Source organism: Chiloscyllium plagiosum, chromosome 16 (genome assembly GCF_004010195.1).
Source record: "Chiloscyllium plagiosum isolate BGI_BamShark_2017 chromosome 16, ASM401019v2, whole genome shotgun sequence".
In the NCBI taxonomy this organism is placed as follows: Eukaryota; Metazoa; Chordata; class Chondrichthyes; order Orectolobiformes; family Hemiscylliidae; genus Chiloscyllium; species Chiloscyllium plagiosum.
This window is the reverse complement of record NC_057725.1, coordinates 66474233-66491610: the sequence shown is the minus strand read 5'-3', so window position 1 is coordinate 66491610 and position 17378 is coordinate 66474233. Positions and strand designations below refer to the sequence as shown.

Below are 17378 nucleotides of genomic sequence, written 5' to 3'. Positions count from 1 at the left end.
GACCCTATACAGACAACAAGCAAAACTAATGTTATTTACAAAATACTGTGCAAGGACTGTAACAAACACTGCATTGGACAAACAGGCAGAAAACTAGCCACCAGGATACATAAACATCAACTAGCCACAAAACGACATAACCCTCTCTAATTAGTGCCCTTACTTACAGATGAGGAAGGACACCACTTCAACTGGGACAACACATCCATTCTAGGACAGGCCAAACAGAGACACGCACAAGAATTCCTAGAAGCATGGCATTCCAACCGGAACTCTATCAACAAACACCTCGAATTAGACCCCATCTACTGCCACATGAGAAAAAGAACAGGAAATGACATCACCACAGGAAATCATGTCACCACAGGAAATGACATCACCAACCCAAAGAAACCCAAACATATAAATAGAAAGCAGGAATTATCAACAGTGCTTTGCCCGGAAGCCCACTGAACATGTTACCTAGTAGGGTGATAAAACGTCTGGAAATGGACCTTCCAGCTCAGTGAGCAAACCTACATCCAGTTTAGGATATGTTTAGTTAACACAGTACTTCATCAGGGCATTTAATAGATCTGTGAGACAAAAATGGATTCAAAACCAAAGAAGGATGTACTTGGACAGGTGAAAAAAAGTCTTGATCAAACTGGTTGATTTTAAGCAGATAGTGGAAGATGAAAGTGATTTGTGGTGAGGACTTAAGAGAATACCTTCAGTTTTATTTTAAATATTCAGCTGCAGCAAGTGCAATTCATTGAAGACTAAATATCAGTCAAACAGTCTAATAGTATAAAGTTTTGGTTGTAACATACATTCAGGTATCATTAATATACATGTGGAAAGTGACCCCATGCTTAGGATGAGTAAGGTGAATGAAGAAGCTTAGATTCTTAGTCAACAGCTGCATTGTCATGCTTGGTAGAAAAAGAAAGTATGACTATGAATCAATCAACAAGAGTAAAAACCAACATGACCTACCTACTGACGTGGACAATGGAACAAATGCACTCGAGGAGAATATATGCTAGTTTGGAATTGTCATTTTAGTGCTTTGGCAGGGTGAACGATGGTAATATCTTTCCTCTGGTTTTGCTGATCCTGAAACCAGAGCGCACAATCTCAGGATAAAGGGTAGGTCGTGCAAGGCCAAGGTGAGGAGGAATTTCTTCACTCAGGGTGGTGAATCTTTGCAGTTCTATATTCCAGAAGGCTGTGGAGCGGCAGTGACATGTTTGGACAGTGCAGGGAGCTAAGAGAAAGTGAGGACTATAGATGCTGGAGATCAGTCAAGAGTGTGGTGCTGGAAAAGCACAGCAGCTCAGGCAGCATCAAGGAGCAGGAAAACCGACATTTTGGGCAAAAGCCCTTCATCAGGATTGAACAAGGAGCTGCTAGAGAGAGAGGGCCAGGATGTATGACATTAGGAAACTGGTCATATACTTTGCAAAATAAACGGAATTTGGAGTTTGTAAAGAATACTGGCAACAATACTTATTAAAAACAAACTGCAAGAATATGTCATTTGAGAATGAAAGTGAAAACGTTGGTTTTGAAAAGGAAAAGAACAATGCCTCATCAGAAAGAGTTATTTACAATGTCAGCGACACTGGATCCAGGAGTGGAGGAGGGATAGATGCTCAGCAGTTTATTGAGAAAGAAATCTAGTGAGGAGGAGATGAGTCTCATGAATGTATGAAAACTGAAAAACATAATTTGTGCAACAAAAATACCAAAGGTTGAAGAAGATTCAGCATGTGTGGAAGAAGTCTACTTTGCATCTAACCCATTCTGAACTTGTTCAGGGGATACCTAATGATTGAGTGTAAAGTGAGTTTTACTCTGCAACTATACCATGCATTGTAACAAGAGTAAAAACATTCAAAGTCTCACAGGAAGGTTCATGAATTATGCCTTTTTCAGATTGTTTACAGAATGTCATGATCGCGTTTCACCAGACAATTACTATCAGGCGTGTGTGCATGATGAATGTCGAATGCCAAGTACCTCAGTGATATGTGCAAGCTTGCAAACCTATGCATCTGTCTGCATGTCACACGGTATCTGCATTGATTGGCGAAATTACACAGATGGGGTATGCTGTAAGTATTATGTGCTTACAAAATATTACATTGCATTCACAGCAGAAAACAGCTGGTCCAACAGGTCTGTGTGGATGTTCATATTCCATACAGGCCTCCCAACACCCTTCTTCATCCAACCCCATCAACATATCCTTTCAACCCTTCTGAAGCAGATTACATGAAATTTATTAGGGCTTTGAGTATGTAAGTATTAAGATGGAGAAGCAGAATCCAATAATCGCATTGTATTTGAACTTTCAAAACAAAATGTCACATAATGGGCTATACATAAAATTAAAACCGACAAATTTGGAAAAGGAGGTAATATTCAACATTCATTGAAGATTGCTTCAAGAATGGAAAACAGAGAAGAAGGTCTATAGAAATTTAGCCATGAAGGTACAACAAGCAGTTAGTAAGGAAAAGGGTGGCACGGTGGCTCAGTAGTTAGCACTGCTGCCTTTCAGCACCAGGGTCCTGGGTGTCTGTGTGGAGTTTGTATATTCTCCCTGTGTCTGCATGGTTTCCTCGGGTGCTCCGGTTTCCTCCCACAATTCAAAAGATGTGCAGGTTAGGTGAATTGGCCATGCTAAATTGCCCACAGTGTTAGGTGTATTAGTCAGGGGTAAATATAGGGTAGGAGAATAGGTTTGGGTGGGTTTCTCTTCGGGGGGACGGTGTGGACTTGTTGGGCCGTAGGGCCTATTTCCACACTGTTGAGAATCTAATCTAATCTAAAACATACTATGTTGGCCTTTATTACATGTGGATTGGAATAAACAAATAAATAAATCATGGCATTTGCCTTCCTAACTGCCTGCTGTACCTTCATGGCTAAATTTCTATAGACCTTGCATGAGTACACTCAAATTTCTTTGAATATCATCACTTATCAAGTATTCTGCATTTCTATTATGACCAAAGTAAATAATTTTATACTTCCCACACAATCCATCTACTGCCTTGATGCTTTAGCACACAGCGACTTAACATTTCTTTGCAGCCTTTTTGTGTCCTGTCCATAACTCCCCTTTCTATTTAGCTTAATATCATCAGCAAACATAAATGCATTAAAAATTAACTTTCCAAATGGATGGTTGTCGCTAACTGGTAAAAGCATTGCCCTAAGAAGTGAACCAGTGAAGCTATCATCTATTTTTGTTGAATTGAAACAGACACAGTGTTCTTTCTGACAGCAAAAAATGGGACTCTGAGTATATACCTGCATTGCTTCCAGTAAATGCAAGTGCTCATACCGCTAACCCAGTTAACAATCTTAAATTAGTTACTGTCCTAATTCTTTACACACATAAAATTCAACGAGCCTATGCTTGCAAAACTCAAAATACAATGTCTAACATTAGATGTTAGTCTGTAACTGAACTACATTAGGTAAATAATCCTGAATTTGGCAATTAACTGTCACATCATTAATTGATGCATTCATCATGGCAAAGCTTTCACCAATTAGACCTTAATTACCAAATAATCAGCACTCTCCTCTCATACAGAATAATATATTTTTTTCTTCATTTTAATATTTCTTCTGAATTTTCTTAATTAGTCCAAGACAAAGGTCTTCAATAGATGTATCTATTCTCAGCAATAATCTTCAAATTATTTTTCTCTATTTATTATTATGACCTTATTTGCTAATGAAAATGTTTTATAAAGTCTTATACTTTCTAACAAAAATATATTTTGCCAGATTGTAATTCTGTTGCCATATTTTGATATTTTGTTCCCTCATCAAATGTTTCTACATCCTTCCATACATTCTCCTCACAGTTTACTTCCCACTTATCTTTGTGTCATCAGCAAACACAGATAGTTACAAAGTTCCTTCTTCTAGATTATTCGAGTCATAGGGTCAAGTAGCATAGAATCAGGCCCTTTGATCCAAACTAAACTAGATCCCAAACTAAACTAGACCCACCTGCTGTTAGGGGGTGCAGGTGCATAGTTCCTTAAAAGCAGAGTCACGAGTAAACAAGATGGTGACAGTGTTTGGCACACTTGACCTCATTGGTCAGAACACAGTTTAGTTGTTGAGGCTTCACGTTGCAGCTGTACAGGACATTGGTGAGGCTACTTTTAGAATACTATAATCAATTCTGGTCGCCCTTCTATAGGAAGGATGTTGTTAAACTTGAGAGTGTGCAGAAAAGCTTTACAAGAATGTTGCCGACACCAAAAGGTTTGAGTTATAAGGAGAGGTTGAATAGGCTGAAGGTTTTTCCCATGGAGTATCAGAGGCTGAGGGGTGATCTAATAGAGGTTTATAAAATCATGAGGAACATGGACAGGATAAACAACCAAGGTCTTTTTCCTAGGGGAGGAGAGTCAAAAACTAGAGGGCTTAGGTTTAAGCTGAGAGGGGTAAGATTTAAGCACAACCTGGAGACAACCTTTTCACACAGAGGGTGTTGTTTGCATGGAACTAGCTGCTAGAGGAAGGTACAGTTATGATATTTTAGATTAGATTAGATTCCCTACAGTGCAGAAACAGGCCCTTCAGCACAACCAATCCACACCAACCCTCTGAAGCGTAACCTCCCAGACCCATTTCCCTCTGACTATGCACCTAGCACTATGGGCAATTTAGCATGGCCAATTCACCTAACTGGCACATTTTTGGACTGTGGGAGGAAACCCACACAGACACAGGGAGAATGTGCAAACTCCACACAGTCACACAAGGCTGGAATCAAACCTGGGACCCTGGTGCTGTAAGGCAGCAGTGCTAACTACTGAGCCACCGTGGCATTGGTACATAAATAATAAGGGTTTTGAGGGATATGGGCCAAATGCTGACAAGTGGGCTCGATTAGATTGGGATATCTGGTCGGTTAGACTGAACTGTCGGCAGACAGTGAGACTGAAGGGTCTATTTTTGTGCTGTATGATTTTATGACTCTAATTGTACAGAGTATTTATTAACCTGTTGATCTGTAAAATTGCTGATAGACTGACAGGAATCTTTATTTCTTATTTTTTTCAATACAGCTTTTAATTGTCCTTTAAACAAAGTTTACAAAGCATGTGAAATCTTTGAAGAGGAACTTACATGCACTTCAAGGTTTGTTAAAGGCATAGAAAATTGTGTTATTTTTAAAAGTTTTAAATATATTTTAAATTACTGTTCCCACCAGTTATGATTAATATGATCCACTAATAAATATATAATATTTTTTAAGCAATTCAGATATGACCGGTCTTAACTTATCAGAAGGATGTTTCTGCCCAAAGGGTACCATTCTTTTCAGCCCTGACACTGATCTATGTGTTAATAAATGTGGTAAGAATTTCTGCTCATTCTCATTTTTCCTGTTTTCTGTACTTCTTTGGATGTCTTCTCTCATTTTTTGTGTCTCTTCTGTAATTCTAAGGACTTTCTTTTTAAGGTTGCATTGGACCTGATGGATTACCTAAAGAGGTAAGCAGAGATTGACTATACAGTCTCTAAAATCTATTTCAATCATAATTTGCTCATGAATATGTATTTTATCACTTGAATAAGATTAACAGGCAATTGAACCACTGTAATGGTTTGAAATGCACTGAGCTATAGGATTTTCGCAACTAGTTGAAGTGGCTTACTACACACCTCAACTCCTACAAGTCTTTTGTTTAAAGCTCTTTGAAATAACTGAAATTTAAAATGCAGTTGGTGAATGTAGGAATTCAGTGAGATAGAGTTAGGAAATGCTGTTTGACAGATAAAATGGCTAAATTAGACTGTGGGCTACAAAATAGTAAAGACTGAAAATATATAATTAAATTAAAATAATTAATAAACAAGGTTGTTACTTAGATTAAAACTATATTGAGATAATTGAATGATATTCCAGAACTTCAAAACCTTAGATTAATCGCTTAGATTAAAACCATATTGAGATAATTGAATGTTATTCCAGAACTTGAAAACCCAATTAGTTAAATGAAATTCAATAAAAATGGCAGGGCATACTGTAACTGTAGCATGGGGGACCTGGTGGCTGTACTTCAAGGAATTTTGGTTTAGAATAGATGAACTGATGTCAGAGTTTCAGATGCTGCAACGTACTAGGAAGGAGAAATTTTCAGACGCTAGCGTAAGGTCATGTATTTCAGATTTGATCAGAGAAAGATGTGTGCATTATGAATGAAACAAGTATGTGAATCCAGAAAATAACATTTCTCCAACAGATATGAGGCTCTTGAGGGCAAGGATTAAAAGACAAGCAAACTAACCACTAAACGTTGCTAAAAGGAAATAAAATGTTGAAGCTTTTTATCTTGGACTCGTCAAAACTAGGATGCAAATAACAACAGAATTGAAGAAAACGAATACTATGTTATACAGCATGAGTGGTGGATGCTGATTTATTGGGTGATCGTTGTCCTGTGATGCAGCAAGAATATCAATTTTAATTCTCAGCCCAGGCAGGTAGATTCTAATTGGTCAGAATGTTAACTTGAATTGCAGCAGAGACTGACTGTGTTACGACACAGGGTAAACCCCTTTGCTAATTTAAACCAGCAACACAAAAACAACACCCCGTGCTGTAATCTGTGAAAATTTGAGAGGCAAAGAACTATCCCAAAGTCGCTAAAGTACAAAAAAAGTAAGAACTTTATTCTTTAAGTTTATCACAGAATATTAACTAACAACTATTCACAACTCCTTTCTCTAAACCTATCTTTTACCTCCCCCTGTACAAAACTGGTCCAATAAAATCCCCGACTAAGATTTACAAAAAAATCAAATTTCAAAACCAGCCAGCTGTTGAATCTTCTCTTTGTATTTTCCTCTGTAGATTTTCTCTCCAGGTCGGTGTCAATGCTTTTTTTTTCCCGTGCAAACTCCTTCTCCGGACAGGTATCTCTCTGAGAATTCTTACTAGCAGCCTACATCTGTTGGTCCTTTGGCAGTTCTCTTTGTCACTATTTGCCACTTTGGGTAACTTATTTATACCCCAAAACATCAGAATGTTTCATTGGTTTTAATATTGTTAAATACTAAATTCAAACTTGATTGGAGTTTGGCATCTTGGGACATAAATTTAAATTTGGCCAATCAGTTTAAATTATTTTTGTACCCAGGCAACCCAGCTACTCTAGCTGTTTGATCAAATGTTACATTGTTGCCTTATTCAGAACACTTTACTGTGTCAGATAGTTCTGCTAGCTTTTCAACTCTCTTAAAGGTACAGTACTCCTCTACACCATCATAACAACGGTCACTTATGCCCCCTTTTTAATGAATGTACAAATTTATTTCACCTCCATAAAACAGAGTCTTTTGTATTTGGATATCTAGCTTCTAACATATGCAAATACATTACACTGTGAGCCCAGCTGATGATCTTAAAATCGTTTCCAGTATAACTCTTACTTAATAAACAGTTTCCAATAGCAGAATCACATCTAATGGCACATATATTTTTCTGAGACTTGCAGTTAATAGTTAGAGCAATAAAAAGGAATGTAATAGTGACGAGAAACAGCATCGTATGGAGGATAGATGATGTTCTCTGCAGGTAGTAGCATGAGTCCTAACGTTACATAATTGCCTGCACAAGGCTGGCCTTAAAGGTATATCCTGAGGGCTGAAAAGGAACTTGAGTGGAAGATCAACAACAGAGGTAGAACTAAGAAAGAGGCATGAAAGGTGTGGCGCTGGAAATAGCACAACAGGTCAGGCAGCATCCGAGGAGTGGGACAGTTGGCATTTCGAGCATTCCTGATGAAAGGCTTATGCCTGAAACATAGACTCTCCTTTTCCTCTCCTAAGAAAGAGGCAAACTGGTTAGCTACTAGAAAACAAGGAATAAGAACAAACAGATTATTTCCAAGTTGACAGCCTATGACTGATGAGATACCACAAGAATTAGTACTTTCCCCAATGTTTTGGATGTGAGGCTTACATATAATGTATCCAGATTTGCAGATATGTAAAGTTCAGGTGGAGATGTTAGTTGTAAGAAATTTGGAGAAATTGCATTAGTGGGCAAAAAAAAGTTGATGGATGGAATACTGTGTGGAAGAATGTGAGTTATCCAAACAGAACGCCTGGGCAAAAACTTCTCAGTCTGTGAGTTATATGGATTTTAGTGAGATGAGCAGTCGAATTTTATGAAAACCAGCTGATGGAGTAGTGCTCCAAAAGCCAGTGCTTCTGAATAAACTTGTTGGACTATAACCTGGTGCTGCATGACTTTTAACTCCAACAGACGTGCTCAGGATAAAAAAAAAGTCAAAGACAACATTAAAGCCTCTTTATCTAAATGAAGATCATGTTGGGGGAATGGGACAAATTGCTTTCCAGAGAACCAGCATAGACTTTGGAAGAATGGCCTTATTCTGTGCTAGACTGATTCTATGTAGAGATAAAAAAACTCAGGGAAAATAAGTCATTGGTGAGAGCAGTTTGTAGATCATTTATGCTAGCTTCACTGTAGCATAGAGGTTTCACTTTTGTCTTCTCTAGTGGTAGACTGGTCATTAGCAAAATGTCTGCTACTACTTCATCCAGACTTATTTCATTAACAGTTTATTTTATCCCCAGTGGTTATTTGCCAATGACTTTCAGTCTCAGTGTCAGATTGAGGAGGCAGTTCCCAAGTCTGCCTCAGCTTGGTGTTGTTTTAAACCACATGTTTGCCATCTAGCCAACTAAGCCAATCAACCCAGCACTGACCATGTTTCACAAAATAATGTGGCTTGAAATACTGCAATAATTGTCAACAACCTTAATCCTCATCTGGACAGGACAAATCATACCAGGAAAAAGATACCTGAGGACACATTCATGGAGATCTGTTCAATTGTAATGAATCAAGATCAATTAATTATGTTACTGTAAAATATCTTTCAGTAAAACATGTAGGAGTTACCTGTTTAGTTTGAGGGTAAGAAACTTAGATTTGAAATTAGTATTTTAAATTAAAGGCAATTACAAAGTTAATGAAACTTGACTTGGGAAATTAGCATTTAAAATAAATTTCCATATTTTTACAGCTTTAGTTTACTGAGAAAGAAGGACTGTACTGAAAGGCTAGATAATCTGTAGCTGTATACAAAAGTTAAGAATGTAATAAATTTAAGGAAATGGTTTACAATATTGTGAAGCTTAAGAAAATTTTCAAGATCAATCAAAGTTGCCTAAAAATTAAGAAGTTAGAATATGAGACTAAAACAGATAGGAACACCTTCTAAGTATATAAAAAGCAAGGGCATAGCGAGAGTAAACATTGGTCCCATAGAGGATGAGAATAAGGAATTAATGAAAACAAGGAAATAGTAGAAACTTTAAACAAATGTTATCAATCTGTCTTCAAGGAGGAAGAGATCCACATAAGTAGTAAATTGGTTCAAATGGGAAATCGTATTTGACAAATTCATTCTTCAAGTTCTTTAAGGATAAAGTAAGCAGAGTGATAAAGGGAATGGCATAGTTGGATTTCCATAAGCCAATTAATGAAGTGTAATGTAAAAGGTGGCCCCACTGTGTTCGGTGAGATATATTAACACAGTGAATTAGCTAACCAACAGAAAACATAGATTTGAGATCTATAGGTCTCAAACTATTTAAAATCTATATTAATTACTTGAATGAAGTTTGCAAGAGATAAAGTTTAAACTACATTGTGAGGAGTACACAGAGTTTGCAAAAGAATAAGAAAAGGAGATATGAATGTATGTAGAAATTGTTAAAATGAGCACAATTTGGAAAATTGAAGTTATTCATTTTGTCTAATAAGGGCACTGTCATCACACTGCATCTGATCTAATGATCAATCTCTGTTCTCTTCTGTTTTCAATAGTTTAATGAAAGATTTAAGTTCAATTGCCAGGACTGTATCTGTGACAAAATCACACATCGTGTTATCTGTCAACCACACAATTGTCCTATCTTCCCTCCAATGCCTTGTGAAGGAGAAGGATTTATCACTGTTAATATAACAGTCCCAGATGATGATTGTTGTACAAAAACCGTGTGCAGTAAGTTGATTATTACCTAGTTACACAGAATGAAATGATATATTTAAGGCTTGAATAGATAATTTCTTGAGCAGTAGAAGAAATAAGGGTTACGGGATAAAGGCAAGAAAGCAAACATGAGGAATTTTGGATCATCTATGAGCCTGTTAAATGGTGGAGTAAGCTTGAGGGGCCTATTTCTGTTCCTATTTCTTATGGTCTTATATTACCATATATTAAAGAACAATTCAATTTAAAATAACTCAAATCCAGATTTCCCTGTATAGATGGAAAAACGCATTGCTATGCTACAAAAGCATGCCTGACCCATTTGTAACTTGCTTATGATTTTTCTTCACACAGCATATGAATTCATGGTATGCTTTGCAAGCCATGATGGAAAGTGTGAGGTATGCAAGGCAAGCCATTCTTGGAGACAGCAGAACAACTCCCAACATAATTTTAAAGGCCCCCACACCTCACACTCCATGCCATCTCTGTGCCTCAGATTCCTCATGCCACCCATTTCCTCTCAGATTCCAAAGACACCCCACTTCATTGACCTAATTGTATTATTGCTGGACTGTTAATCTAGAAACCCAAGTAATGGTCGAGGGGTCTGGATTTGAATCCTGCCAAAGCAGATGTTGGAATGTGAATTCAATAAAAGTCTGGAATTAACAGTCAAACGACGACCATTGTCAGAAAATAATCCCATCTGGTTCAGCAAAGTCCTTTAGACAAGGAAATTGCCATCTTTATTTGGTCTGGCCTACATTTGACTCCAGACCCACAACAATGTGGTTGACTCTTAACTGCCCTCTGGACAATAAAGGGTGGTTTCTTAAAATTTATTCATGAGATGAGGCCTTCCCTAGCCAGGAACAACTTCATCCCATGAATGAATTAAAAAATGCCACCTCTAAGCCCCAAGCATTTTCCATGCATTGTCACTTATTCAGTATTCTTATGCATAATTCTGGGGACTTGAGCAATCATAATAGGAATTATTTTAAATGCAAACATTATAAATTAAATTTTGTCACAATACCATAAAACTCTCATTCAAAAATCTGTCATTTGATACTAAAAAAGACCTGTTGTCCTTGGAAACAAAAAGCTAATCCTTTAATTGACCATTTAGTTGTATAAACAAATACCATATACTCTGAAGAGTATGTCAAAACAGCATGTTCACAGTACTTATTTCATATTGGAGCAATACATTCAAAATATACCTCTCAACCCAAGGAAATGTATCTTACTTTTTGAGTGACTATCTGCTTATCTTGCTAATAAGGAGCCATTTTGTGAGCCATTTTGAGAGTAGACCTCGTTTTGTTTTTGCTGCTAAAATGCTGGCCTTGAATGGTTGTCCTACTGCAGTCTGACAGATCTGTCAACAACTTGGATGCTGAGTTACAGTCACAGGTCCTTGATATGCATAATAAAGAGACCTATTGGTTGAAAGAAATGAGCACTCTGGTCATGTAGGGAGGTTGTTTGAAAATATTAGTAACTGGATTGTTGATATCAATGAGGCACTAAGTGTACAAAGACAGTTTAAGACTTTATTGCCCCAGTAACAAAAGTTTAGTTCAGTCCAAATTGTCCCCAATCAACTCATCAATTAACCGTTTACAGATATTAAACTGTAATGCTGTTTTTACCAGTCATTCAGTAAGTACATACTAATAAATATAGAATGTAGTTACATATTTTGCTAATTATTTTTAAAATACAAAGTTTTCAAAATTAGTTGCCTGTGTTATAACATTTTATTATAGCTTCAATGAGTGGTACAGTGTAATCTTAAATGCACCCAGGACCAAGCTGAACTGAAGACAGTTGAAATAGGGATGAGAGTTTTGTTTCTTTTGCCATCTATAAGAACTAACATAAAATGCATTTTAACTATCTCAATCCAGTTATTATTGAAAATAATCTTACAGAAAAACAATCCATAAAGAAATTGCCATTCATTGCTATTGTCACCAAGGTAGGACACTGAAAAGTTAGTATGGGAAATGGAAAGATTATAGTATTGCAAGAAGAGTGCTTTTCCCCAATTATACTGAAGGAAAAACAGCCTGGCTCCTTAAAATAGTTCAGGAAAAGAATACAGCTTGTGTGTGCTGGGTTCTTAGGCCAATTGGGAATTCTTGCTCATCTTAGCAAGGAGTGGAGCTTCTACAAGTCTATTTATTTGGAGGCAATGGTCCCAGACGTGAGAATCCCATATGCTGATTCTTCCCTAGCCCATAATCCTGTATTAAATTGACGACAAGTATTCCAATGAGATGAAGTATAGTATGTTTAGAAGAGCAAAAGGTACCATTGAGATAAACTTGCCTCAATTTCCAAAGAAATCTCAGAATTCTCTTTTTCTTTTATGGACTGATGAGTGTAAGAAATATATAGGCATACTACAATATATGTATATATCAGGGTTAAATAGTTTAACTGTCATTTACGATTAATTTTATTTCATTCATGTATAACTTATCAATTATTTAGGGTGCAACAACCATCTCTGTGCTCCAAATGAGAATAAATGTGGTCTTGGATTTAAAATGGTGTCAGAGATTCCAGATGGGCATTGTTGTCCAGTTTATACTTGTGGTAAGTTAATACAGTAATCTGCATGGCTTTGAATACTACAAAAGCATGACATGCAAATCATGTATAAAAAAAGTATGTTAGAGGAAGAATATCACATCTATCAATAATACTGGCCAACAGTACGATCTTGCACATTGTTCAGCTCACCCTCATGCAATATCCTGACAAGATTTTCACTGATCAGTGGTGTGTTGTCAATTAATAGCAATGGCCTCACTGATTTTCCAAATCCAATCTCACCAGATTCACTAAACAAAGCAGCTGTTGAAAAAGCCAATATGGAAATTAGAGCATGTTTGGTGGATTCAGCTCACCACTATCTCAGAACGACTTCCATCTTTCCCATGGTAGAGTAGGGCAAATTCAGTGAGCACTGGCTGTGCAACTCTTTCACCATGGACAGTGATACCTGAATTTCAGAGAATCATTGTTACCACATTAGCATCTCTCCAACGCATTGGTAGTGTACCCTGCAAGCCCAGACATGTCTTGTAGGGTACACCATCAACCAGCAGTGTATGACTGCATTTGTTACCGCATGGGGACAGGCACCTGCTGCACAAATGGGCCAAGCTGCCTACCAGGGTTATTCCCTTGACCTGGGAGGAGAAAGTGAGGTCTACAGATGCTGGAGATCAAAGTTGAAACTTTATTGCTGGAACAGCACAGCACAGCAGGTCAGGCAGCATCCAGGGAACAGGAGATTCGACGTTTCGGGCACAGGCCCTTCCTCAGGAATGAGCAGAGAGTGTTCAGCAGGAAAAGATAAAAGGTAGGGAGGAGGGACTTGGAGGAGGGGCGTTGGAAATTCCCTTGACCTCTCAGTACTGATTCACCTGGTGGCTAGAAGCATGTCCACAGCATCTACTCCTCCCTTGATCTGCCATGTTTTGCAACGGGTACATTCACACAATCGGGCAGGCAGTCGTGCTGTGCAACAATCCTTAGACAAGGAACATACATCTTGACATACATTGGTGTGCCCTGTCAGTGTAGCACCTTGTACACTTGGCAGCAATGTTTGTGCCAAAACATGCAGCAAGCAGTATGGTTGCCTTCCATACTGGCCATGGTCAGGACTTGCACAGGGGATCTGGATCTGTGTTTCTGAATTTGAGACAGCAGGTCACATGGTCAGTCCTTTGTCTCCATAGGGACCTGTCCAGTCGGATAGTCTGCCATTGTCAGCAATGTGTGTGGCCAACAGGCTGAGCGAGCGCTAGCAGGCCAGATCGCTGTGTGTGTGGACTTTGGTTGTCTTGTCGCTTCTATTCACGGATTCAGTGATATAGACTTACTCAAGTAACTGTTCTATCGAATAAAATAAATCAAATGCTTTATTTTAAAGCAACTTGTGTGTTTAACTTCTATCTTATGGTACTTGTAATATTCCTTTCACAGAGCCAATGGGTGTCTGTGTTAATGAAGGGGCAGAATACTATGTAAGTTGGTTGTTTGGAAAGTAAACTTTTCTTTTAATTCATTAATCTGTTTTTATTAATTATAAAAATTAATTGAATCATTTTTGTCTGCCCATACAGCCAGGCACGATTATTCATCTCTCTCCTTGTCAAAGCTGCACTTGTACCAATGAGACAGATGTGCAAACTCTGATAAACATCATTAAATGTCGAAATGTCGAATGCAACAAGAAGTGTGGACAAGTAAGAATTATATTTGAGAATTGTTTGAGAATTGTGAATCATTTTGCAGTGATCACTGGATCATATACATTCACTGTTGATGATTACAGTAACAAAACCATCAGAAGGCATTGGTTGTATAACAAACAGATAATGAGGGATGATTGGCTCCTTTCTTGTTAGGGCAAATTGAGGCAAGACATATACACTTAATGGTAAGGTGTTGGGTTGCGTTGCTGAACTGAGATCTTGGAAAGATTCATAGTTGACTAAAAGTGATATCACAGGGTAGTGAAGAAGGCATTTGGTGTGCTTGCCTTTATTGGTTAGTACATGAGTATAGGAGTCAGAGGTCATGTTGCAGCTGTATAGGATATTTTGTAGCACTGCATTAAATTCTGGCCTCCCTGCTATAGGAAATATATTGTTAAAAAAGAAAGAGTACAGAAAAGATTTACAATGATGTTGCTGGGTTTGGAAGGTTTGAGATATAGAGAGAGGTTGAATAAGCCAGAACTATTTTCCCTGGAACATCAGTGGCTGAGGGGTGACCTTATAGAAGTTTGTAAAATCATAAGGGGCATGGATAGTCAGGGTCTTTTCCCCAGGGTAGTGGAGTCCAAAACCAGAGGGTATATGTTTAAGGTGAGAGGGGAAAGATTTAAAAGGGATCTAAGGGGCAATGTTTTCACGCAGAGGGTGGTACATGTATGGAATGAACTGCCAGAGGAAGTAGTGGAGGCTGGTACAATTACAACATTTAAAAGATATCAGGATGGGTATATGAATAGGAAGGGTTTAGAGATCTATGGGCCAAGTGCTGGAAAACGGGACTAGATTAATTTAGGCTATCTGGTTGTCATGGACAAGTTGGAGCAAAGGGTCTGTTTCCATGCTGTACATTTCTGTGACTCAATGACTGTAAACACCTCTTGGTTGGTTACAACAATGTTTTAAATTTCGACCTTAGCATGCAGCTATCACACTTCAACTAAAACACAGTTAACCAGATCAAAATAAAGGAGCTGATTCGAATATTGTTTGAGTGAAAACAAGAATTTTATTACCTACTAACCTGAAAAACATATAATAAACATGACATCAAACAAGCATGTTTAAAGCTGAGAGAGTTCTTGAGTTGTTAGAATGGCCTGAGTTGCAAATGTTTAGCTATTATGCTGTACCGACAGTAGTGGGCAGATTTGTAGATCTTGAATTCTCAGGAAACTTCTGGTATTCCTCCAAGTTGCTTTTCTCACCAGCTGCTGGTGAGGTTGAGAGACTGGCTGGAGTGTCTCCAGATGCTGCTTATAAATCCACATTTTCTTGTTTGACTTTGTTGTCCCATGATTTAGAGACACCAGTGTTGAACTGGGGTGTACAAAGTTAAAAATCTCACAACACCAGGTTACAGTCCAACAGGTTTATTTGGAAGCACTATATTTCCAAAGCTATGCTTCCAAATAAACCTGCTGGACTATAACCTGGTATTGTGATTTTTAGGAGGAGAAAGTGAGGTCTGCAGATGCTGGAGATCAAAGTTGAAACTTTATTGCTGGAACAGCACAGCAGGTCAGGCAGCATCCAGGGAACAGGAGATTCGACGTTTCGGGCCTGTGCCCGAAACGTCGAATCTCCTGTTCCCTGGATGCTGCCTGACCTGCTGTGCTGTTCCAGCAATAAAGTTTCAACAATTGTGTGATTTTTAACTTTGTAGTCCCAAGGAGCTGTTGATATAGGTCCAGTTGTATATCACTGAGCCTGTTCATTGCTTTGCCAAGCTGGCTAACTGGGAGGCAAGCCTTTCAACTCCCAAAATGTGAAATTATCAAACACCTGTGAATGAGACATAAGATAAATTTCTTAAACTGCCTCAGTTGTCTGGTTTCACGCAATTTCAGTGCAGCCACGTTTTGTATATCTCACACTGGTTTCACAAAGCTTGACTCAATCTGTGATTAGGTGATCATAGCAGCCATTTTTGGTCAGTAATATCCTTTTCAAAAATCACTTTAATTCATGAAAGTTTTAGCTATTAAAATGATGATCAAAGTTGAATATTCATAGTCTATTTTGACTGCAATCATAACAAACTCACAAGCACCCAAAATGATTTGTCTAATTTCCTCTGTCAAACAATCACTAGCAGCAATTCAGGAAAATAATTTTTGAAGGAACAGTTCAGATTATGATTGTTTTTTTTCTCTCGATGAAAGGAAACAGTGTTTAAATAAAAATGGAAGGCCAGGTACAATCAAATATTAAAAATTAAAATGTAATTATTTTATCTCTAAGATGCAGCAAAACTGCACAAACAGCTTTTTTGAGGAATTAACCACTATATTTTGCAACAGGGTTCTGAATATAGAGAGATAATTGGAAGATGCTGTGGTGAATGTGTCCAAACTAGATGTGTGATATACCCAGGAGATCAATCTGTTCAACTATTACTGGTTTGTATAATTAAATTACTTTAAATACTATTACTTGATTCTCTGATGTTTTGTGTCAGTGAATCAGTAATTATTAATCGTTGGTCTGAATGTGATAAATTGAAGTACATGGTCACTTTCTTACCTAACTTCATCAACATCCCTGTAGTACTTTTCTTTCCCACAAGCAGAAGCCAATGTATCGACACATTGGTGTGCACAGAATCTCCTAGCAGTTGCATGACTGCACAGCTTATATCTCAAAGCCTTGGTCTGCTTTCTCTCTGCTGCCTCATTAGTCACTCTATATGCTTTTTTTTTAGTCCATCACTTTTCTTTCCCATTAGTTACTTTTCCTATGCTTATGTCTTATTCTGCTTTTCTTTCAGGTTGGAAAAGATCCACCAAAGCATGGGGTGGAAGTCACTAGGAAAATGTGTCCTTCAGTGGTTTTTATCAAATTGCTTCCCCCTACTACTTCATCGCTTTACTTCACATACATTACTTTACCCTACTTTTCTACTCAACATCTGGTCCTTTTCTTACGTCTTGCTTTTAATAAATCCACTGTTAACCTTCCATCAGCTCTATGCAGGTCTCTACAGTATCACTCAAGGCTTTATTTCTTTCCAAAA

General features: G+C 37.8%; 1 protein-coding gene across 1 annotated transcript in view; it reads left to right on the top strand.

Annotated features, from left to right (window-relative positions):
* Positions 1 to 17378, top strand: part of LOC122557980 (mucin-2-like) — a 172991-nt gene that overhangs the window by 135987 nt on the left and 19626 nt on the right. The window contains exons 37-45 of the mRNA XM_043706283.1: positions 1921 to 2099; positions 5088 to 5160; positions 5279 to 5379; positions 5486 to 5517; positions 9890 to 10067; positions 12564 to 12668; positions 14070 to 14110; positions 14210 to 14332; positions 16666 to 16764. Of these exons, the coding sequence (XP_043562218.1) occupies positions 1921 to 2099; positions 5088 to 5160; positions 5279 to 5379; positions 5486 to 5517; positions 9890 to 10067; positions 12564 to 12668; positions 14070 to 14110; positions 14210 to 14332; positions 16666 to 16764 (931 nt within the window). The remainder of the gene's footprint in view (positions 1 to 1920; positions 2100 to 5087; positions 5161 to 5278; positions 5380 to 5485; positions 5518 to 9889; positions 10068 to 12563; positions 12669 to 14069; positions 14111 to 14209; positions 14333 to 16665; positions 16765 to 17378) is intronic.